General features: G+C 34.6%; 1 protein-coding gene across 1 annotated transcript; it reads left to right on the top strand.

Annotated features, from left to right (window-relative positions):
* Positions 1-778: 778 nt before the first annotated feature.
* Positions 779-10,332, top strand: LOC148600755 (complement component C1q receptor-like). The gene is made up of 6 exons (XM_088555399.1): positions 779-956; positions 5,955-6,221; positions 7,068-7,232; positions 7,617-7,634; positions 9,405-9,474; positions 9,939-10,332. Exons 1-5 carry the CDS (start codon positions 890-892, stop codon positions 9,458-9,460), a joined length of 573 nt encoding a protein of 190 aa, XP_088411525.1. The 5' UTR covers positions 779-889; the 3' UTR covers positions 9,461-9,474; positions 9,939-10,332.
* The last annotated feature ends 8,670 nt before the right edge of the window (positions 10,333-19,002 follow it).

Below are 19,002 nucleotides of genomic sequence, written 5' to 3'. Positions count from 1 at the left end.
CTAAATAATAACAACACTTCATGAAAAATTAACGGTCAAAAATAAAATCACAAGTTTCTTTTGCAAAACAAACAGACGTCAATGCAAAATTAACACACGTCATTTCAAAATTAATGGACAAAATTTATAATTAACGCCAGGTGGCACAGGAAGCCGAATATTAACGTTATATTGGGCTGGTTTACTTTCCTGCTACATGTACATCACACCTTTATGAGCACATACACAAATTCATGTCATAATTGCGTTTACTTATTCATCACGCGCTACTTTTTTCTAACGGCTTACTTCAAGGCCATACCTTTTGATATGTAAAGCGCTACTTATCTGTTGTTAGTATTTAGAATAATTTATCTTTGATGTGCATTTTGATATTTTTTTTTCTTTTTTCGTTTTGATGTCTTTTTTGTTTTTTGTTTTTTGTATTTGCAGCCCATATAAGGACACGGGAAATACTATCATCTAAAATCTGATGTTTATCAAGTGGTTTATATATATACATTTTATCTCTCGTTTGTTTGTTGTTTGATAATTTCCTTTTTCTCTTATTTTACTTTATGAATTGTTTTAATTTGTTTAGAAAAAAATAACAGTTGTGTGCGTTTACACTGGGAAACCCCCTGTTATAATGTTATTGTCTATGATAATTGATCTGTTCTGGGATTAATGAATACAAGAAGTAGGTGTTTCTTTATTACTTTATGAGGCAATTCTACGACGTTTATTTACATACATGTACATGTTATTATCATCCTAATCCTTAATACTTACTCAGGGTTTGATGACGATGATTAATAGATGAGAAAGGCCGGATACGGATGAGATAACTGAAGTAGATATTTAACTACAAAATCTACAAATTGTCAGTTATTATACAACAACTGCTGTCATGGATAATATGAAATATATAGTCGGACTATTTCTTACAATTATTGCCAATACAGTTTCAGCACAATGTGAGTATGGAACATATAGTTAACTCGGTGGCAACTATTTGATACGTAAAAGTGTGGGATTGGGGAAAAAATTAAAAGCAGGACAAGATTTTGAGGTAAAAAAAACACACCAGGATTGATAACTGATCAAAACAAAAGTTAAAATGGCCCTAATATAAAAAAGGGGAGAAAATATTTAATTTCTCAAATACTTTAAGGTGAAGGGTATTGGGAAAAATCTATCTATGCTACGACAAACAATTACAAAATATGTTATATAAATTAACGAACAGTGGGTCTAGGCTAGAAACCACTAATTCTACTTCCCATAGGCTTCTATGCTAATTTCACAATATTCAATGGCTTCTCTGGACTTTACCTTAACTTTAACCTGCAGAGGACTATATATCAGCATGATTCTCCATATGTCAGCTCACAATCCTCAGAATGGCATGTGGGATTAGCAGACTTGCAGTGCAGTACTGGTCACCGGAAATGAAGGGTCTATAAATGCCTAATACTATGATAAAACAAGTAAAAAGGGATCGCTATTAAATCATTATACTTATTGACGGTAAATGTTTCTGTTACCAATATAAAGTATAAAGGGGCAGGGATACATGGACCATACATGATCAATTCTGAGAGTTTATTTATGTTTATAAAGCATTATACAAGTTCATAGGAAATCAATTGTCCTGTGGCTTTAATGGATGTCTCGCTTCAGTTGTTCTCATCATCATGCAAGACGGGTTGATTAATTAAAAGCTAAACATGGACAACCAGTCGTGTAACATGGGTAACGCTCGAGAAAATAACGATTGATGATTGGTCAAGTCGCTGGTTAGTCTGAATGCAGATTTGAATCCTCACAAGGCACGGGATGGCCACTTTTAAATTATTTACACTTGGACAATAGAAAAAAGAAAAGAAGATAGAAATCTTTTGATTTATTTAGAGGAGAAAGTAACTTAAAAAGACAAAATTATTTGTGTATTTAAAATATATTTTCTATGAAAAAAACAAGAAACATGTTACGAAGATATTCGGAATCGACCGAAAGTGCACAATACAGCATTATTTTGCGGGCCTTTCAACCGTACGGGAGAATACAAATAAAAGAATTGTGCTAAAATATAAAGTGCTTTAAATAAAGTTTGGGCAGACAAAATTTTCATCTTCAGTCAAAAGAACTCGCATATCTCTTAAATAAAGGTAGGATGCTTTTTATCACAGCGGCTTTTGTTGAGATTGTAAAAAAAAAAACTTTACGAATTGTCGCCAGAACAGTAATGCTCGAGTATGAGAATAATCATACTCCTTTATTAGAAGGTGCATCATGAACAATATAGGACCTTTTACACAAAATGTAAGTGTTGTATATTTTATACTTAGCAATATTTTTGGTCCATTATTTGGAAGTGTGTTTCAAACAGGCCAGTCCATCACTTGAAGGTGTGTTGTAAATAGACTTACACTCATAAATACAAGTCCAAAGTTTCGGGTGTCATCCTTCAAAACAAATTGCATAAATTTTTATTCTCAACATTAGATCAAGCTTAGAGATGGCTAGCTTTTTAGAAAGGCAGAAAGGCTATTACTTCTCAAGATGAATAACTTTTGTAAATCCTTCGTGATGTCAAAATTTTAGCACCGCAAAGGCCATGACAAGCACGATAGATTAGATAGTATATTTCTATAGCTAATATGATATGTATAATGTAGGCAATGACATCTCATGTGACATCTACATTCGTTTTCGCTGTTTTTTTGGTTTTTTTTTGTTTTTTTTTAATATTTGGCGGACCAACCCCTATAAAAAGTTTGCTTCCACACGTACATTACCTGATATTACCCTACATGATGTCTTGTATTCTCAATATGGTACTCAAAAACTCAGTTGCAAGTCTGATAAAGAAATAACGATTTCTTAGTCAACTTAGTCAATAATTCAGTTTTATAATAATAGTTTAATAGCCCTCTTCAGTCCACCACTTAACGGATCTTTTGTTGTTTAATACTTCCGACAGAAATTGACCAACATGTAATTTACAGGATTTATAAGTAGTGATTTACAAAACAGGTATTGACGGAGGGTTGTAGGTGGTGGGTATCCGATGCAAATACATGTACATGTATATTAATCACAGGCGATCCAGGGGGGGCAGCGGGCCTGGCCCCTTATCAAAAATGAAAATAGCGTATTTTTGTGTGTAAAAAATGTGTTTACCCGTAATGCCCCCATATTTAGCTGATTCTCTTGATCTGCCAATTTTAATGATCTGGGTTCTCGCTTGTGGAAAATGCGCACGAGATGTCATACGAACGTCTATGAATGTACAATCATATCAGTAACTTTGATAGGATAATAAGCATACAATGTAGATGCATAAATTAAGTTTCACAGAGCTATATACTATTACATGTACATGTATTTACCATTGCGAGAATTTCTTTTCCCGGGGTTCCGAACATTTGAGCATACTTATTTAGCACTTGTAGGCACAATTTTATAACGTTTAAGAGCATTTTGACAATTGATGTGACCATTTAAACGGGGAAAGAGTTACGTCACTCAACACTGCTTTTAACATTCTCGCAAATGCAAGTCGTTATTTTTACCCAGAGAGCATGCCTCCGTTGGGCCAACGTTGGCTGATGGTTGGCACGTTTGCTCTTAGTTGGCGTTGACAAGACAACGTTTCCCCAACGTTGGCCAAATGTAGAGTGAGTGGTTATGGAGACTATTTCCTCTTGATTAATTATGTTTTTTTGTCAAAATGGTTTCTACTTGACAAGCCAATGGTTAAACATGACGTTTTGAAATTTTAAATATGTTCATTCTGTGAAAAAGTTCTGCGTTGGCCCAACGTTGGTCACAAGTTGGCCCTACTACATTCAGAATAATCATTGCATTTTATGATTCTCTTTAATAACTTTTTTTTAAAAGCTATTTGTACTTAAAGCGTATCGTTAAATTTCATTTTTTTTAAATCAAAACATATAAAATCAATCACATAATTTGCATTTTTTCTACATTTGTCCAGAGCCAACGGTGGGCCAACATTGAACCAACGTCGAAACAACTTTGGTAAAACACATGTAAAAACAGACTTCATATATAATTTTTGATACAAAAATGTATGTCGATCTCAAGAAAATTAAAACAAGAAAGCAAATCTAGTCATATGTATGAAAGCAAATATTGTGTTGCATCTAAAATGAGATGATATACATGATTATCTCCCCCTTATACAGTTTTGTAACTGAGAGCATTATACACTTTTTTCAAAACAAAAGTTCACTTTAAATTTGAACAAGTGTATACATATTTTCTAGGTAAATGTTACATAAACACATAATAATAATACGTATTATCATTTTTCTATTAAATGCAGACAATTTGCCAATTTTCAATATCTAATATGCTAATGCATGTAATATCTGCAAATTTTATAAAATATGTTCTTGTTTTCATCTTGTAAAGTGTAATCAGCTTTTTATAAATATATTCTAACTGGAAAGTATTTAAATGATAAACTGAGTGGAAATTTGAGCAATTACTCTTAAAAAGTGTATAGTATCAGCTAGCGTTCTGTGAAATAATATTTTTTTAAATTTGTTTTAATCTGCAAGAATGCCATCGTCGGACCATTTGGTTGGGTTAACGTTGGGCTTATGTTGGGTCAATATTAGGCATTTTGTGGGTCAATGTTGGCATTGCGTTGGGGTAACGTTGGCCCAACTATTGTTTGCCTCCGTTGGGCCAACGTTGGCTCTCTTTGCATTTACAACTCTAGGCCAACGTTGGGCACCCTACGATGGCCCAACGTAAATGACTTCGTTGAACCAACGTTAGCCCAACGTAGAAATGCTGTCATGGTAGCATTTCTTTTTTATATGTTTATTTGTTTTGATCGTTTAAGAAAAGAATTATTTTTAGTGGAGTCCGAGTTGCTCATTTACTTTTGTTACTGTGTATGTATTGTTTTAGTTACTGTATGTTCTTTGTTGTGTTTGTCTGTTTTCCATGTCTGGTCTTTGTCCCTGGATTACATTCTTTTGATTTCCGCTAGAATCTTGGTTCCCTTGATTACTCTTTTAACCTAGCATTTTTGTTGCAATGCACCTTAACTTTTATCTCTGATTACCATATTAGCACTACTCACTTACATGTACTACTTAATATGTACTAACTGTACATTGATGTACTTAAGTTATTTTTATTTTTAATGTCCTTTTTCTTACTTACCACTCCCATGCAAACCATTGCTATCTTATAATAACTTTATTATCCTGTGTATTCAGTTTGTCTGAATTGAATGCTTTTGTTTTTGTTAAGTTTCGAACAATAAGTTGGTACTTCCCTGTTTTTTTTTTTTTTTTTGTTTTTTTGGTTTTTTTTTTGGTTTTGTTTCTACCAAAAAGTATTAAAATATACACAAATGAAATTTGATCTGTGCATGTTTGAATTATTTAATTGAAATGCTTCCTTGTGGAGCGTCATAATTATAGCTGTGTTTAGTACTCTCTATATATTATTTATACAGCATGCCATTTTGCAGTTGATTTAGTTTCCTTCATATATATATATAGGACTTAGAAAGTATTTTCAAATATGTTTATAATGGAATACATCGACTTTAACCAAAGATTAAGTTTAATTTAATTCAGGGTTTTAAGGTCTATAAAACATTACTGTTTGATTTTTGTCAGTTTTAAAAGGACGAGTTCTTCTTATCACAAAACTAAGAAATTTATATCTTGATATGTATCTAACTAGCCAAAGTCTAATAACGAAAAGAGCGATAAAATCTTTGAACATTCCCTCTACACAGGAAAGTCATTTATTTAACGTTTGAAGTGATGAAATTATTGCGTGTTTGCTATTGAGAGTTTATACGAGTTCCATTCCAATATTGCTTTGTAAAAGAGGCTATATGCACCGACTCCTTTTTTAAATATTAATGCACTAACTCATTGATATCCTCAAAAAGAGCTGACGATTTTATATTTCAGTTAACTGTCCCCAAGGATTGACCACGGACTTAGAACGATTACTGACTTTCCGCGACCACTGCTACTTCTTTTCATCGGAAGAACTTAGCTATAGCCAATCAAACAACAGTTGTGCTCAAAATGGTGGTTTTCTTGCTGTAATTACCGATTCCGCAACTGCGCAAGCTCTAGCGAACCACGCGGACAATACATCTGAAATTACTGCAAAATCGAGTTTTTGGATTGGACTCAGAAGACAAAACTCTACCTTGACGGAATCTGTACTAGGTAGGTACAGTAACTGACCTTTATGTACTCGGTCAATGACATATTCGGGCTGGAACTAGGAGTGAAATTAATTATCGCATAAGGTTAGAGTCAAGTGGAAAATAGGTTGTTAAGTTCAGCATTTTTCTTCATTTCCAGTCTTCTTTCCGAGAAAGGAGCAATTACCGGGAAATAGTGTATCGAAAACCGTATTTCTTGTAAATTTGAGGTATTGTGTTAAAAACGGAATGAGTAGACATAATGATGACTATTTAAGTAACCTGATTTAACCTAAAAAGGACAGAAATTTAATTCAGAACCTACTTTCATTCTTAATTATAAACTGCATATCTGCATATACCATAATGTAGAATATACTGGTTTTGTTTGCTTTGTATTATTTGGTTGTTCTTTTTGCTTTGTTTTTGTTTTTGTTTTTTTTTGTTTTTTTTTCTTCTTCGTAGAATGCATAGTTTTGTTATGTTTTGTTGCTTTGTTTAGATTTTGTCGTAGAAATGTGCATTAGTGTAGTTAATTAAGTGTAAGTTTTTGTATAAGTCAGGCAAAGAGGAACAAATTAGAAACATGTCAAAAACCCACCAATCTGAAATATATTTTCACTCAAGGGTGCTTTTTATTTAAAAAAAAAACATTATTGATCTCTGCATCACTGGATTTGCTCAGGAATGTTACAAAAATTATATTTTTGACAGAGTTATCTTCCAAAACGGTGTTTTTTTCATACCATGTTTCACCCACTGCCTGATTCTTATAGTGACTGACATTTTAGGACACCCATTTTTGTCTTATTGACACGTTCTGAACTTTTATAAGTTCCCAGTATTTAGATTTTAACTTTCTTTTCAGGGGGTGAAGTAAGGTATATGAACTTTGCCCAGACGGGAGCTGATGGTACAGGTCAGACCGGATGTGTAAGACTTGATTTACCTGATGCACAAGGAAAGTGGATTACCGGAAATTGCGCCAATAGGGACTGGTTTAATGGATTTATTTGTCAATATACTACTCAAAGTAAGATTTTTTTTTTGCAAAAGTCATTTGTGTGTATTTCATTTGGGGTTTGTTGGTTTAAAAGCTGTTTCCCCATATGGAGCTAAGACTTTAATCTGCGTACACTTATTTACTCCAAGACTTTGCTGGTTTACATGATAATTTACCGGACAAAGAGGCACTTTTATTCCTGTTAATACTTATACTTCAGTGGTAAATATATGCTGGTAGTTACTCATAAAACTTCGACGGGTTCCTTCGCTAACCCCTCGAGACGCGTTCTAATAAGCAGTACATATAAATGTTCCGATTAAACTCACCATTAATAGCACTCATCCCATTACACTTCTTGCTTGCATGTTATATACGAATTCATTTTAAAATGTAGTTTATTTCTCATTTCAGATTCTGCACAAAATTTAAGTAAGTACACATGCCATTGTTGGTTATGCTATTTTAGGTGTCATTGGATTTGTCTGATCTTACCCAAGATAACCGTGTAATAGGGAACGCTTAAGCTGTTACAGTATACTTCATCCGTTAATGGGTTCTCAACAATATTTTATTTTCTTTGTTTTTCTTTTTTTCCTTCTTTTTTGTATTTGTATTTGACCGTTGTGGTTTTTTTTCTGTTTGCTTTACTTCAGAACAACGTAAATGGTATGTTTCTTTGACACGATGAGTATAATGCTGAGTCATAATAATTTAAGACACGCTTTTCCTCCTTGACAAAATGTGTCGAAGGCAAATGATAATCTAACACTGGATGTTCAAATACAAATTACAATCCATTGAGTAATTCTGACCCCGCTTTTCCATGTTGTTTTAAGCCAACGTCACTTTCAGCATAATGATATGTAACTCATACCAAGTATGGTCAAAGAGTAATCAAGGGAACCAAGGTTATAGCGGTAATCAAAAAGAATGTAATCCAGGGACAAAGACCAGACATGGAAAACCGACATAACAAAGAACATACAGTAACCAAAATCATACATACAAAATAACAAAAACAAATGAGCAACTCGGACTACACTAAAAACTGGGAGCATGGACCAGGTGCTCAGGTAGGGGAAGTGTCCTCTGCTTTTCTAGATACACCCGCCGTGTTGCTCATAAAAATTCAAGTCCGGGGTAGTCAAAAGAGGAAAGGAAAACTATGACACGTTGAACAAATCAGTTTTCATAGCGCAGATAGATACACCGTAACGATCCACGAGTTCATGATGACGACCATAAAATTTCTGTAGTGATGACTTCAATTTTGTAGCAACAAGATTGTCAAAAGAGGGACTGACTTTATAATGTGTGTATATTCTTTCAATAAAGGGTAATGACAAAATAACCAAAATGATTTGTAAAAACTCTAGGCAATTATAATAGTCAAATGGAATATATCACGAAATGATATGTAAAAACTCTAGGCAATTATAATAGTCAAATGGAATATGTCAAAAGAAAGAAAGTCCATATAATGAATGGCAATATCAAGACAAACACCGGAACGATGGAAACAACCGCAACGGTCCAGACTTGGTACACGATTGAAATGGTGGGTTCAAACCAAGAGACAAACACCGGAACGATGGAAACAACCGCAACGTTCCTAAATTGGTTCACGTATTTCGATTGAAATGATTGGTTCAAATCAAAATGAAAGTGTTCAATCTATAGGGTAGTTTACGTCAAAGGAAGACCAAAATACACATCGACCTCTGTCTGATCTAGAAGTGGCACCTACATGTAATGCAAATGACACGAAGTTCAGTCTTTGTATGGTACAAACTAGTATATCAACTATTTCCGTAGGAAAGTTTGATTACAGGTCGCTTGCTACCCAATGATCATTCAAGTGTACGATGCATCTGGTTATATTATCCATTTCACCATTAGGAAAAAGGAATGTGGCCTATTTTCATTTGGTCTTAATGAGTATAGATTTGGTATAAATCTCAAAGATTGAGTACTAAAATATATGAAAACAGCCAAAGAATTTAAAGGAATGGTTTGAATGTTTCCTCTTCCATTGCAGATGCATCTAGCTACTGAAAACAGACCATCTGTCTTGGTAGCCTCGTTAATGCATTTTAGCTCTAGTCTGTTTGATACTAAAGAATGTTCTTTTAAGTGATTGATATTTCTTTCAACCCCACATTACAAAGTACATTCTATATTTTCTGTTTATTTTTACAGACACATTCTCACTATTGACCCTTGTCACTTTGGTTTTGTCAGCGACATTATTATAGGGGAACATATACTGGTAAGTTTATAGTATAGAATTTGCTGTATAAGGCATTATAAATGGAGGTAACCTATTACACTTATAATATACGTGTTTTCTACGTTGTTGTTTATTTTTTTATTATTATTCCTCGTGGCAATAGGGATTTCTTCTTCTATATAGAAAGAGTAATTAAGAGATCCAAGGTTCTAGCGGAAATCAAAAGAAAGCAATCGAAAGACAAAACCAAACATTGAAAACAGACATACACAATAAAGAACATTAAGCAATTAAAATAATACATACAAAGTAACAAAAGCAAATTAACAATTCGGACTCCACTAAAAATTTGGAGCATAGTTCAATGGAGTAATATGATTCAATACCGGAAATATATTATTTAGTTTCGTAGTTGTACAGGTAGAAGATTTGTGGAGTATTTTTCTGAACTATCAGATATAATTCTACTTTCTGCTTTAACATCATATTTGCTTTGTTTTCAGTTATAGGGTATGCGAAAACAACGAATTCTGACACTTTAGTGAAATTTTACTCCAAGGCAGCATATTGTACTTAAAAAAAAGACTATTTAAGTTATTTGTTATAGTACAGACTGATGTGTTGGGAAAGCTAATGGTGATTTGAAAAGTTAAATTCAACTCTAATTTGTTCATGCTTAGTTAATCAATTTTATGTTTATCACTTAAATATTTTGTGCTTAAAAAAGACTATTTAAGTTATTTATTATAGTACAGACTGGTGTGTTGGGAAAGCTAATGGTGTTTCGAAAAGTTAAATTCAACTCTAATTAGTTCATGCTTAGTCAATCAATTTTATGTTTATCACTTAAATAATTTTTCTACTTTTGAGCACTTTAAATAAACTGATCATTTATCATTGATAGTTGATGTTTTTATTACAAAGGCTTCGGAACACATCATCAATGTTTAGGTCGACTTAAACGAATCAGGCGTCGAATTCACAAAAAGTCGTAAGAGTAAAGTTGATCGTAAGTAATGACGTCACTATCTAGAATAGCATCTAATTGTGGCTATGATGATTGACCAAAATCACACCCCTAACAAGCATATCAGAATGGTATTGGAGCCTCGTGATGTTATGGCCCCGTGCAGGTCCGGGTGTTAAAAAAATAGGCCTACAGCAGCGCAAATTGTCGTAAAAGGCGACTAAATAGTGCTCAGAAACCTAGCCGGGGGCTAGGCGCTCTGCCCACAGAGCCACTGGGATGTGTGCCCCAGGTGGTGGAATTGGGTACCCCTGGCGTGTTAAATGCTGGGGTTGTCAGGCAATAATATGGAAAACCTGACCGCAAACCATAGTGGTACACCGTGTTGGGGAAGTTGCCACGTTCCTCGCACGTTAAAGAACCCTGCTGTGGTATTCGATAGGAGTAGGAACCTTTGCGCTCCGCCACAGGAGGCTAAATTGCCCAACCTTACCCATCCCTCCCTTTTATCTTGTGGCAATCAAACTTTATCGACCCTATTATCCTTGTGTCCCATCCCTTTTATCATTTCATGTTCATTTTATCATCCATTTCACGTTCATCGCCTGAATATAGCTGAAATTCTGCTGCTCGGGCGTTAAATCCCAACAATCAATCAATTAATCAATCATGATGTTATGGAATATTAAAAGGTTTTTATATAGCTAAGCTTTAATCTAATCAGCCATATACCATCAACAGTAGCGGTCAATTCAAACCTGTCTTATATTCTGTTAGTGTTTGCTGTCATAGAACAGTTCTAAACTGTCAGAAACTGTCCTGACCCACGATAAACCTTGTAAGGATCTGTAGAGTCTTTTACAACATAATCTGTCGTGTTGTGACACTCTTTGTCAGGAACTGTTCTGGGTAGACCTATTCTACTTGACATCATTCTAAACATCATTACCTAGACAATCATAAAAACTGAATCCACTTCTAAATGACGTGAATTGGAACTGTTACTGACAAATCATGACAAATTCTGACATTCACAAACTCGTCAATGTCTACTTGAAATACATGTACGTGATTGAAAACAGTAATCAAGGGAAAAAGGATGTTCTAGCGGAAATCAAAATATTGTAATCAAGGGACGAAGACCATACCTGGAAAACATACACACATAAAAATATAAAATAACCAAAACAACAAAGGAAATGAGCAACTCTGACTCCACTGGGAGCATAGACCAGGTGAACCGGTAGGGTTAGCGTACTCTGCTTTTCAGGAACATCCGCCGAGCTGCTCATAAAAAGTCAAGTCCGGAGTAGACGAAAGAGGAATGGAAAACTATGACACGTTAAACAAATCGGATTTCATGGTGCAGATGGATTCACCGTTACGATCCACGAGTTAGGATGACGACCATAAAACTTCTGTAGTGATGACTTCAATCTTGTAGTAATATCAACCTGTTTCAGAAGCCTAATTGTAAGAAGTCTAGCGCGATACAAAAAGTCTGCGTAGTTACGACAAGCTCTGGCATAACGTGCTATGAAAACTCCATACGTCAAGCAAAATAGTGTCAGGAATTTGACTGTCCAGTTCACATATATCTTATAATGTAGCTCCTTTTACATACTCTGGCGGAACTTATCGGTGCAAGGCTTGGCTTTTTAATTTCGATAATTTAGGCTTTAGTTATTTCTTGCATACCATTTACATTCAATACTGAACTTCCCAAGTATTTGGTACTCCTTAAAAAACGTGTATGGGTGCAGCATACCGAAGTATATATACAAGATTGTAATTTTTGTTAAAGCTTAGACTGCTTGCATTGGTTACCACAACAAAAGACTTAAAATAATCATTCCGAATATCTATTACACGATCATGATTTTTGACATATTGACACTAAATGTTATTTAACTGGTAATATCTCCAAAAATCTTGTTACCGAAAGTATTTCTGGTAAAACGAAGGACATATATGATCTACTGAATCTTGTATGTATTCATGTTTTTTAAATAACTAGAAATTTCTTTCTCTTTTTCATATTTTGTCCCATTTGGTTGCTTCAAACGTTAGTATCATTTATGGAAAATTAAAACAAATACTGCAGTAATGTGAACTATAGATCGAAACAGGCTTAATTTAGCCTCGTGACACTGATGTTAATGGTTATCTTTTAAGTACATGATGTTACTTGGTACATGTACTTAATAAGGGAAACAACAAAATGACCTAACACTTACGCGATCTATAATCAAGTCAGGACCAAAGTAAATCTGACATAATATATTTTTCCAATACCGGAGTACCTGGTATCGTAATGGTTCTGACCTGGTACAGGCATTGGGTTGATATTTTCATCCCGATGGGGTTGATGTCGCTTTGATATATTCACCATACCAATGGTCGTTATATTTCAAACGAAATGACGGGTTAAATGAATCACACCGAGCATTGCATGCGAGGCTAACGATAGACGTTCAGCCAAACCGGAAAAGGTACCAGACAGGCGAAAAGAAATGGATTAGGCAAGTGAATTCAAAGTGCAGGTAGCCCTTTATTTGGATTAAAATCGAAATATGCAATTAAAAAAACAAGAAAAAGAAAGAATTATTTATAGTATGTATGTAGATCCGATAATTAAATTGTTTTTTTTAATAGACAACCATTTACCTATCCTATTTCGCCCTTTTCAGCTATCGTTCCTTTTTTCAATGATTTTACAAACGTCAGAAAATTATATAAGTGTGGTGCTCAGTTGTAGTCCGTGCCTAACTTATATCACCGAGAATTGCATGCGAAGCTAACGACAGACGTTCAGTCAAACCGGAATAGGCATCGGACAGGCCCTCAGAAATAGGTCAGAAGAATAAGGAGATGAATTCAAAGTATAAGTATCCTTTAAGTTGATTTAAAATCAAAATATCCAATCCAGAAACCAAGACAAAAATTTTTTAAAAAAGAATTATTTTCAGTTTCTAGGCCTGGCACGCTGAATTATTTTTACGTTTACCAATTCTTTATAACCTTTACAAAAGTAAAAAAAAGTGTATTAATGCGATGCTCGGTTGTATACCGTTGCTAGTATTTTTAATAACCAATTTTATAGTTTTCATATATCTTCAAGCATTACGCATTTAGTTATCTCTGAAAATCAGATAAATTTGGAAGTCACTTACTTACATTGATACACATTCTATTTTTCCTCATCCTTATGAAAAACACAACGTTAGTGTGTGTACCATCATGCTCTCTATGCTGTTTTGTGTAAATTATTAGCCCACTCACACAAAATATTAATTTGAGCTAGTGTCATCATCTTACATTGTTCTTCGACCGTATTCATTGCCCTGAATAGATATAGATACAATTCATTTGGCTAACATACTCCATCACAAAAACGTTACCAACCAAATTCCCCCATATTTCAAAGACAAATCCATACCAATTATTTTATATTCCTATACTTCACCCATCGCATCCAAAATTTTCAGTTATAAAAGGCTATTGCAGAACCTCGAGATTGAGGACTTCAAGGCTAAACCACCTGACTGTTCTTGCAAAACCTCTCCATTCAAATATGGTCCTTCTGGTCACGTCGTTACGGGAGATTTAACAATTATCGAAAACGAATCTCTGCGTAATATCCTTTCTAAAGGTCCCTAGTACCGTGAACCACGCTCCATAAATTGGAATTATAACTTTAAAGTTCTTATTGATGCCGTCGAGGACTATGCAAGAAAATCGATAAAACGAGAACAAGAAGACGTTGATTCTGTGTCAGAGTGGTTAAAGGCCGTGAGGTCTTTAATTTTGAAACGAATGACAGTTTTAAGTAGGTCAATGACTGCCAAGACTACATCAGTTTTCAAAGACCCCGATGTAGCAAAAACATTGTCTACTATACATGACAAATATGTTTTCGTACCAGCAGACAAAGCCCAAAACAACATTGTTTTTGTCTGCAAAACGTTTTATATCCAATGTTTATTATCAGAGGTAGACGTAGAAAATAATAGCAGTGATAAGACCTACACTGCTACCACTCTCTCCAAAGAAGAGATTGTGGAAAACCATAATTCTGTGCTATCCTCTTTTGGTCTCTCTACCAAGGACGATGATTGTGATTTACCGTCTATTTCTGGATTCCTAAACTTGAAAAGAATCCATACAAACAACGTTTCATAGCTGGATCTGCAAAATGTACCACCAAACCTCTTTCAAAACTTTTAACTTCTATACTCAACACTGTCAAAGAGGGTCTACAATCCTACCACAACACTTGTTACTCCTGTAGTGGTATTAATTCAATGTGGATCCTGAAAAATTCGAAAGATCTTTTGGAGACAATCAGTTCAAGACTATTATCTGAATATAATAGCATTAAAACCTATGATTTTTCAACACTGTATACTTCTATTCCCCATACTCAGTTAAAATTCCGACTTAAAAACATTATACATCGTTGTTTTTCCAAAAAAGATGGTACACCTAGATACAAATATATAGTTCTTGGTAGAGATTCCTCATACTTTGAAATAATTCCAAATCATCTTCCAAATATACAGAGGAAGATGTTTACAAAATGCTGGAATTTGTAATTGACAACATATTTGTCCAGTGTGGTGGACGTGTTTTTCAACAAACGGTCGGCATTCCAATGGGAACAAATTGTGCTCCTTTACTTGCTGACCTATTCCTTCACTCTTATGAGGCTGACTTTATAGCTGATCTGATCAGAAATAAAGAATATCGTTTGGCTATATCCTTCAATCTCAGTTTCCGCTATATAGATGACGTATTATCTTTAAACAATCCTAATTTCGGGGATTTGATACATCGCATCTACCCAAAAAAACTTGAGATAAAGGATACTACAGACACTGTGAAGTCAGCCTCATATCTTGACCTACACTTAGAAATCGATGGTAAAGGAAAACTATTGACCAAACTTTACGACAAACGTGATGACTTTTCATTCAGAATTGTCAACTTTCCTTTCATCTGTGGCAACATCCCTTCGGCTCCTGCGTATGGAGTGTTCATATCACAACTCATACGTTATGCCAGAGCGTGCCGAAACTACGCAGATTTTTTGTATCGCGCTAGAACTCTAACAAATAGGCTTCTGGAACAGGGTTATTTTGCTACAAGATTGAAGTCATCACTACAGAAGTTTTATGGTCGTTATCATGAACTCGTGGATCGTTATGGTGTATCCATCAGCACCATGAAAACGGGTCATAGTTTTCCTTCTTGACTCCGGACTTGACTTTTTATGAGCAATTCGGCGGGTGTTTCTAGAAAAGCAGAGGACGCTTACCCTACCGATGCACCTGGTCCATGCTCCCAGTTTTTAGTGGAGTCCGAGTTGCTCATTTACTTTTGTTACTTTGTATGTATGATTTTAGTTACTTTATGTTCTTTGTTGTGTATGTCTGTTTTCCATGTCTGGTCTTTGTCCCTGGATTATTTTCTTTTGATTACCGCTATAACCTTGGTTCCCTTAATTACTCTTGAAAATTTCAGTCATTGTTTAACCAGGTTTATGTGATGTATGAAACATTTGAACGACAATTAAGTATTCGCAAGAATCGGGTAGTGGTTGAATCATGGTATGAAAAAAAACCACCATTTTGAAAGTTTTAATTGACTATTTGCACCATCAGAATTAAGGAGAAAAGACAAGATTTTCCATATCACTTTGGAAATTTGAGTTATAATTGAAATACACTAAAAATGACATTTCAAGGCCAGATAACCTCATTTTATTTTATTCTATTGAAAAATTTCTGAGCAAATCTAGTGATGCGGAGATTAATTAATAGTCATTTAAAACAGAGAAAATATCCTCAAGTGAAATTAAATTGTCAGATCGGTGGGTAATGACATACATAGGGACAAAACAACAATAACACCAAAATCGTGTTGACAAAACATCATTGCTGAAAAACAATGATTTTTATCAGTACAAACTATAGCCTGAACATCAATAAATAGCATCCTTGGATAATTATTAGTAAGAGTAATCGAGGGAACTACCGTTCGTGCGGTAATCAAAAACATATATTCCAACGATAAAGACTAGACAGGGAAAAAAAACAGACAAACGCAGCGAAAAAGATTATGTAGTATCCAAACAAAATAACACTCACAAAGAAACTAAACTAAGTGAACAACCCGGACTCCACTCAACTAGGAGTATGGACCGGGTGTTCCGGTAGGGTAAATTTCCCCTGCTTTTCTAGAAACGCTAATAAAATTTTACTTCTGGTGTTGACGAAAAAGGAAAGGACAAATGTGGATGAATAAAAAAAGTTCTCATGATACAGATGCATGGATGCACCGTAACAATCACGAGTTCATGATGACGACTTCTGTACTGAAGACCTCAATATTGTAGCAATATCACCCTTTTCGGAAGATACACGATCTTCAAAGAGGTTGCTGTTTCTGTATAGATACTTGTGAATGCAAACAAAAACTATCGTCATAAAGCATAAATACATACATTGTATTTCAACAGTAGTTCTTTATTGACCAAGGGAAAACTCTACTTTTTTTTCAAAACTGGACACTTGCTTAAAAAAATGAGATAAAGTGTTTTTTTTAGTAATCCAGGGCAAAGGCCAGACATGAAAAATAGACACACATATCAAAGAAGATGAATTAACCAAAGAAACAAAAGTAAAGGAGCAACTCTGACTCCACTAAAAACTGGGAACATAGACCAGGTGCACTGGTAGGGTAAACGTCCTCTGCTTTTCTAGAAACACCCGTCGAGTTGCTCATAAATAGTCAAGTTCCGGGTAAACAGGTGTAATTTACATGAAAAATGGTATCCGGAACGTTTCAGTTCCCTGTTGTACTAGGTTCTTTCCTCAGCATCAGATGGCTGATTTTCAAAATACCTTATTTCGCAAGAACTTTTGCGACTAAAATTGTGAGAGAATGAATCAAAAAGGGTAAATTTATTTTTTATATTTTATTTACCTACTCCATGCATGCTTTCATCCTGTGGTAGTGTCTAAGTGCCTGATATTTTATAAAACATGGTAGTTGGCTGTTAGTTTTGGAAAGGCACCCCTGATTTGTACTAAAACTCAGTAATATTTTTTTTTTCAGTATGTTACCATGGTTATTGGATTTTATCAGAATAATAACTAAATTAATTATAAATTACTTGAACCTCCACACACCAAGGATTTAAAAATATGCACTTTTTTATGACAAAACACTAAACATTTCAGTGTGGACTGCCTCAAAACAGCTTTATTTCAACAAAATGAGACCAAATGTTTAGAAATGGCCTAACTGTATTGTACTACCTTACTAGACAAACAAATGGTACCAAAAATATTCATATACATATAATGAAACTTTTGTCTAAAACTTTATTTGCTTGCTTGAAAGATCATGGAAGACGCTTATTTTCTGTTAGTAGAAAGTAAGATCGTTGTTAGGCTTTTGACATCGATTTTCTACTAAAAATCTCTTGTGTGAATATATCCCTTGCTCTGTACTGTGTGACTTGTAATTAAACCCACAAACGTATTTAATTAATGTGGAGAGAAGTCCTAATTAATGACTTACTTCACGAATTTGGAATCTCTCCGAAAGGTCCCAAGTACCGTGAATCACGCTCCATCAATTAGAATTATAACTTCTTATGGATGCCGTGGAGGACTACGCAAGAAAATGGATAAAAAGATTGACTCATATATGATCTGATCCAAAAGAAGGAACATCATTTAGCTAGATTTTTTAATATCAGTTTCCGCTATATAGATGACGTATTATCGTTAAACAATCCCAATTTCGGGTCTTTGATATATCACATCTACCCCCCTCCCCCACAAAAAAACAAAAAAAAAACTTAAGATAAAGGATACTACAGGCACTGTGAAGTGGCTTTATAACTTGACCTACACTTAGAGATCGATGGTAAAGGAAAACTATTGATATTTTTTTTATTTCATATTGCCAACTTATCATCTGCGGCCAAATCCCTTCAGCACTCGTGTATGGAGTTTCATATTACAACTCATACGTTATGGCAGAGCTTGTCGAAACTACGCAAACTTTTAGCATCGCGCTAGACTTCTTACAATTAGGCTCCTGGTACCGGGTTATATTGCAACAAGATTGAAGTCATCACTACAGAAGTTTTATGGTCGTCATCATAAACTCGTGGATTGTTGCGGTGTATCCATCTGCACCATGAAATCCGATTTGTTTAACGTGTCATAGATTTTATTTTCTCTTTCTTCTACCCCGGACTTTTTAAGAGCAACTTAATAGGTGTTTTTTCAAAAATCAGAGGACGCTTACTATACCGGTACACCTGTTCCATGCTTCCAGTCTTTATATTAGTGGAGTCCGAGTTGCTCATTAACTTTCATTACTTTGTATGTATTATTTTAGTTACTTTATGTTCTTTGTTGTGTATGTCTGTTTTCCATGTCTGGTCTTTATCCTTGGATTGCATTCTTTTGATTACCGCTATAACCTTGGTTCCCTTGATTACTGTGTCATTAAGACAACCGGTAATTCTTGTTTAAAAGTATGTTTTCATTTTAATACACATAGTGTGACCAAATTCAAAA

The sequence above is a fragment of the Perna viridis genome, chromosome 12, assembly GCF_037379345.1.
Source record: "Perna viridis isolate PV_CMFRI_1.1 ecotype Kerala chromosome 12, ASM3737934v1, whole genome shotgun sequence".
NCBI lineage: Eukaryota > Metazoa > Mollusca > Bivalvia > Mytilida > Mytilidae > Perna > Perna viridis.
This window is presented reverse-complemented; position numbering and strand designations above follow the sequence as displayed.

Excerpts from the sequence above, each read along its gene's own strand:
- LOC148600755 (XM_088555399.1), top strand. The coding sequence starts at position 890 with ATGGATAATATGAAATATATAGTCGGACTATTTCTTACAATTATTGCC. Across the intron at positions 957-5,954 it reads CAATACAGTTTCAGCACAAT|TTAACTGTCCCCAAGGATTG; the intron begins GTGAGTATGGAA and ends TTTATATTTCAG. Across the intron at positions 6,222-7,067 it reads CTTGACGGAATCTGTACTAG|GGGGTGAAGTAAGGTATATG; the intron begins GTAGGTACAGTA and ends CTTTCTTTTCAG.